This window comes from Lipotes vexillifer, unplaced genomic scaffold, assembly GCF_000442215.2.
Source record: "Lipotes vexillifer unplaced genomic scaffold, Lipotes_vexillifer_v1.1 scaffold779, whole genome shotgun sequence".
In the NCBI taxonomy this organism is placed as follows: Eukaryota; Metazoa; Chordata; class Mammalia; order Artiodactyla; family Lipotidae; genus Lipotes; species Lipotes vexillifer.
In genome coordinates this window covers 585,297-591,345 of record NW_006788448.1, presented here as the reverse complement: position 1 = coordinate 591,345, position 6,049 = coordinate 585,297, and the positions used below count along the sequence as shown (strand labels likewise).

The window sequence follows — 6,049 nt, the reverse complement described above, 5'->3', positions numbered from 1 at the left end:
TTCTGTGTCTTTGGAATTAAATATTCTGTAGCCTGCATCTCCCCGCCTCAAATACGTATTAGACAAATACAAACTTTAGGTAAAAAAAAAAAGGGGGGGGGCGGTGGTTAGAGCACGCCAGCCTAAAAAGTGCTTTCACATTCTAAAGTGCACACAGATCCCGTGGGAACCTTGTTCAAATGCAGATTCTGAGTCTGTAGGTCCGGAGTGGAGCCTTCGAGTCTGCATTTCTAGCAAGTTCTCCCCAGGATGCAAGTGCTGCTGATGCAGGGGTCATACTCTGCGGAACGAGGATCTAGAAGACCTGATTTCAAGTACTGGCTTCTCTCAACCTCAGTTTTCCCACCTGTAAAATAAGGGACTTCGGACTAAAATCCTTTGAAATTCTGACCATCAGCAGCATCGTGAGGAACAGAGAACAGAGAAGGTTGGTCCATGGTAAGAGCTTATCCCTGCTCTCAGTTTTCAAGGACTCCCTATCACAGCGTCGTGAAGACAAAATGGAAACATGAAAACAAACGAGGCAGGGATCCAGAGTGTTTCCACTTTTATTCATGGAATAATCATGACTTTGCCAACATTCAAAGGTTTGGTTTTAATCAGATTACATGACGAAGAAATGAATTTTCTAATTCAGCTGTTTGTCTCAAATAAACTATTGGGTAGGCTTAGTTCTGTCCATAGCATGCCCAATGGAAGAGTCTAATTACCAGTAGTAATCCCATGTAGGCACAAAAGGTTATTATGTTTGGATCTGAAAAGATATTTTTAGCCAGAGTTGAAGTGAGAGACAGCTTGATACTATTTTTTTTTCCTGAACCTGTCAGTTGTGGAGGAATTTAATACTACCTTGACATGTTTCTTATCCTTCAGAATTCTCTCAGATGTTCCGATCTCAGCAAAGCCTCTTCAGAGGCCACAGTCAGAATTAGTAGCCAACTCCCAGCCCTCTGCTCCCAGTTACGCCTCCGTTGGAGCACACGCTTCACAGCTGGGCTCATTCTCTTATGGGCCTGTCTCCCTCCCTGAATTATGAGCTCCTTAAGCCGTCTTGATGGAGTAGAAAGGGAGTTCAGGGACTTGGAGCCCAGGTTCCTGAGTACACTGTTCTGTCCTGATCGTGTGTCCCCAGGAGGCCCCGCTCTGTATTGGCCCTGTGCAGTGGGGCTGTGGGACATGTTGTGTGAAATAATGGGTTTGAAACTGTTTCGCTTCTCTCCTGGCTTAGAGTAGGCATCAGACGAAGGTTTGCTAACTTTTCCCTTCCCTAAGGTCAGGGATCATGACTTATAAATCCCTGTATTTCTAGCACTTCAGGGAAAGTCATGCATAGCGGGTGCTCAATAAATTCTTTAAAATTGAATTTAATAGACTTGCTTTGTAGGGAGATGGTGTGTATTTATTTTAGGCATGGAAATAATAGCGACGGGAGAAATAACTGTTTGGTTTTCCCCTATTCGCTGATGGTGAATGCTTTTCTGAAACATGTGAAATGTATTTTGAAGAAGTAATTAAAATTCTCACGGAGATTTATTTCTGGTTTGCTTAGTTTAGAAATCCTAAACACAAGAATGGAAAAGATAAACACTGCATAGGAAAAGAGAAACTATATGTAACAGGCAATTCCTGTAGGGTATCCATTTTTATATATGTATAAGCTTTCTGGAAGAATTAGAAAAAATGTTGACAACAGTTACCTTTGGGAAGAGTATCAAGGGTGGGGGAGAAGACTTTTATTTTCATTTTATACATTTCTACGTGGCTTGAATTATTGGCTATGTAGGCATATTTGGGAGATATATATATACATATACATATATACACGCACACCTATGGGGGAATTGAGTGACGGGCCATTTTTATTTTACTCTTTTATATATTAAAACTCTTCATAAGTATTATCTTTAAGTTTTATTTTCAAGTGGCTTAAGTACAAGGTGCTAATAATAAATGAGGGTTTTCTGCCCCTTGTCAAGCCACTAAGCCATCTCCAACACAGGAGTCAAGGGCAAGCTCAGCTCTCTCAGCCTTTACTACCTCTGAGGTTTAAGAAGCTCCCGGGGTGGGGCTGTGTCCTCATGCTACTGCTGGGTGAGGGAAAGGTGGCGTCCAGTTATGAGCCCTTAAAGTGCTGGAATCATCACTTCGTAAAGCTCTGACCTGGCTTAGCAATGACACGGCTGCAGGTGACTGCCCAGAAGGAGGCGATGGCAGGATATGGAGACCTGCCCAGCAGGAGCATCATCCCTCCTGCACCAGACAAGCAAGGGAGTTATAGGACCTCCTTTGGAACATAGCGCAGGAGTCTATTCTTTCTAGCAAGCGATCGGATTTTCATTTCTGCTCTGGCACCACCCAGCTGTTTGCAGCATCAACTCTCTTACCTCCCCGACCAAGAGTCGGGAATGTGTCCATCTGGAATATCTGAGAATGAGTAGCGCATCCCTTGCCACGTGCTCAGGGAGGACAAAGCAGCATTTCCCCCTAGCTCCCGTCTATCATTTTCTGCTACCCCAGACTTAACTCTTAATTCTACGAGGGTGGTGCCCAGGGAGAAGGCACCTCAGGGACATTTGAGGTACTGCTTTCAATTTTAGATGTTACTGCCACGTAGGAGCCTGGACAAACTGGGATGTTTTCACAGGAGGGCAGCCAGGATGGCTAAAGGAGTGATAAGCACATTGTACAAAGAGCTGCTGTCGGACTGGGATGTAGTTGGCACTCACTTTTCTGTGGTCAAATCATTAACTTCCCTATACCTCAGCTTCCCTAGCAACGAACCGTGCTCCAGGAGTATTAACCTCAAAGGGTGGTCGTGATGTTAATTCATGCAAACGTTTAGAACTGGCAAGGGTTCCGCGAGTGCTAGGGACCATTTTTTCTTCCTGCGGCTGGAGCTACAAGAAAGATTCCCAAGTCTTTTGACGACAGAAGCCACGGGCCACTCCTGATGGATGGAGCTCACTTTCTGATTTGTAGGCGTTTGTAAAGACAGACATTATCATAAAGCAGCTTAGCTACTGATTATTCTTCTGAGAGGCGTGAGTGGCAAACTCAAGCCTCTTAGGCTATAAATAAGAGCTATGCTGCATATGCATTTCCCTGGGTGAATCTGTCTGCTTTGGGGATTCCTTTGCCTTGTGCTGATACATTCTTTAAATTGTCTTCCGGACATGCATTGGGCCTCATGATATGCGTAATCTCTTTATTGAGAAGGATGGTCTGTGTATGGCCAGCCCCATAGTACAGAGAAAAATATGCCACCCCCAGCCAGGCAAAGGATGACCACCCACCTCTTTGCAGTACCCCAGTCTAAATAAAAAACAGCTTCTGTTTTGTCTTATTGTATAATTGCTCCAACATTCGCCATTCACTGTAGCTGTCTATACTGGGCTATCTGCAAAGCAGCATCTGCAGACTCTGCCAAATGTTCTCCTTCTGGGTCTCATATTAATTCATTAGCTCTGTTAAGCAAACGATTTTTGGTGAATGTTTAGTAGAATATTTCCCTAACTAATCGAAAGCAATCATTAAAGCACGGTTTTTTAGCTTGTGACTCAGATGCTGCTGAGTATCTTGAACATGCCTTTGAGAAGGGACTAGTCAAATGGTGCTTTGGTGAAGCAAAGGAAATAGTAGAAATGGATAAAATATGGCAGCTTTTTAATTAATTAATTTATTTATTTATTTATTTATTTTGCGGTACACGGGCCTCTCACTGTTGTGGCCTCTCCCGTTGTGGAGCACAGGCTCCGGACGCGCAGGCTCAGCGGCCATGGCTCACGGGCCCAGCCGCTCCGCGGCATGTGGGATCTTCCCGGACCGGGGCACGAACCCGTGTCCCCTGCACTGGCAGGCAGACTCTCAACCACTGCGCCACCAGGGAAGCCCTATGGCAGCTTTTTTAAAGCCAAATTATACCATTTCCCCTAGACATTGCACACCCTTTTAGAAACCTCCCGGAAGTAACATTTGCCATACCTAATATTATTTCATCCTGCAGAAGATTCTGGACAGAGCTTATGAGGGCTTGGTTTTTTAGAAGAAGCAAGTGAATTAGAAAATTCACCTGTATACTCAGTGATGCCAAGAGGGACACTGAGGGGGATCCGCTTTGACCCGGGAGCCCTTGACTCAGTCTCCAATCTTGGCCTTGTTGCGGCGCTAAGCTGGGCATTCGGACCGAAGGCGACACAGCCATGAGTCAAACTGCAGGACTGTTCTGTGTGGAGACTCCTCCTTACGCTTGCCCACTGGGTACCCATCCCCACAAGGCTGGTGAGAATGTGACTGTTTCGTCTTTTGCCCTTGCCACTGCCCGTGGCAGCCAAAGGTAGCCCACGAGCTTGCTTTGCAACTTGAAAGCTGATCCGTGTGTCCTGAAGGATCTGTTATTAAAGGAATTTTTTTCCCACGTAAAATTCTGGAATGTATCTTGTCCCGTGTTCACTTGCTGTTACATGTGTCGCTTACTCCCGGTCTCTGATGTGTTTCTTTGTTTTCTGTGTGTTGCAGGCAGCATAGTGTACCTCGGGATGATGGTGGGGGCATTCTTCTGGGGAGGACTGGCAGACAAAGTGGGAAGGAAGCAGTCTCTTCTGATTTGCATGTCTATCAACGGATTCTTTGCCTTCCTTTCTTCATTTGTCCAAGGTTATGGCTTCTTTCTCTTCTGTCGCCTACTTTCTGGATTCGGGTAAGGTTTTTCTTTTTCATATTTTATAGTAATGTGTTGATTCTGCATAAAAACATAATGTGCATGCTTTCTAGAGGTCCTCATTACCAAGAAATTATCCCTTAATGCATCTCCTTTCCCATCTTCGTGTCAGCCTTAGGAGCCCATAATGCTGGTTCTTAGAAATATAATTATCAACCTTTAAATCCAGAAGAGAAGGGAACACACATCTTTGTTCCCGTGGCTGATTCTTTTAGTGTTTTATGTCTAGGAAATGGGTATTGTTTTCAAAGGAATGCTGTTTCTATGGCAGTGAGCATTCATAAATGTATGGTTTTTTCTTCTGAAAATTTAATTTAAGCAAGAAATAGCTCTGGTCCTATATGTTATGAACAAATTAAAGTTTCAAACCATTCAAGTATGCTCTTAAATCCAGCATGAGCGTGTCTCAAGTAAATGTTTTATTGATCTATGTTAACAGCATATTTAACTAGGTAGGAAGCCTGCTTCTTGAGATGCAATAGGTTCTTTTTGTAAATTCCTGACTTTTGTTGAATTAACAGGAGTTGTGCTATTGCCAAGTGCAATGGCATAGTATAGTTAATTATGTAGTTATTTTTGTTAAAGAACTCGAAGCACTTTTTACTAGACTAAGTGAATCCACAGCTTAGGAAAACCCAGTAGCTCAATTAGGAGATCCAAGAAACTCTGCTTTGATAAGAAAAAAATAGTGAAAATATAAAATTTCTGATTCACGCCTGAGTACTTTGTTTTCATTAGAGACTTTCTTTCTGAGGGGTCTAACATAAGATGAATCTATAGGAATAATATAAAGTGAAATTAAAATGCATGAAGAAAGGGCAGGAGGCAGTGCTGGGTTATGAATTTGAGAAGCAGATCAGTTATTGTGGTTGATGATGGCGGTACCCACACAGCAAAGCACAGTTTTGCCCAAAGAGAAGATCAGAAAACTGCAACCCATCTCTCCTAATTACATATAGTAGTACTTTAAATCAGAGCTAAGATTAGTAGGAATATAAGGCATCAAAGGGAAAGACTGTGTAAGTGGGTTATTTCAAGAGTACAGAGATTTCCCCGTGCAGACCAATGGGTCACCTTTTTAATTCATTTAAAACATTGTTACTTTTTTATATCATTTTCTGCTACAAGATTTGTGCACATATTGAGATTGGAGGATTATCCACAGATTTTTCTGATGTTCTTCTTATAGCCTCTCCTGTGCTACATTCTACACACAGTGGACACTTTGCAAATACGTGACTAAGTTGCACAAATTTCAGGCGATTTCCTTAGAGTGAGGACACTCCAGTAAACCAAGAGAGTTGGAAAGTTTGGGAAAGAGTGATAATATTT

At 43.0% G+C, this 6,049-nt stretch overlaps 1 protein-coding gene across 1 annotated transcript in view; it reads left to right on the top strand.

Annotated features, from left to right (window-relative positions):
• The window catches only part of SV2C (synaptic vesicle glycoprotein 2C), a 182,042-nt gene that overhangs the window by 63,672 nt on the left and 112,321 nt on the right, over positions 1–6,049 (top strand). Inside the window, exon 2 of the mRNA XM_007461601.1 lies at positions 4,516–4,696. Coding sequence (XP_007461663.1) covers positions 4,516–4,696 — 181 coding nt within the window. The remainder of the gene's footprint in view (positions 1–4,515; positions 4,697–6,049) is intronic.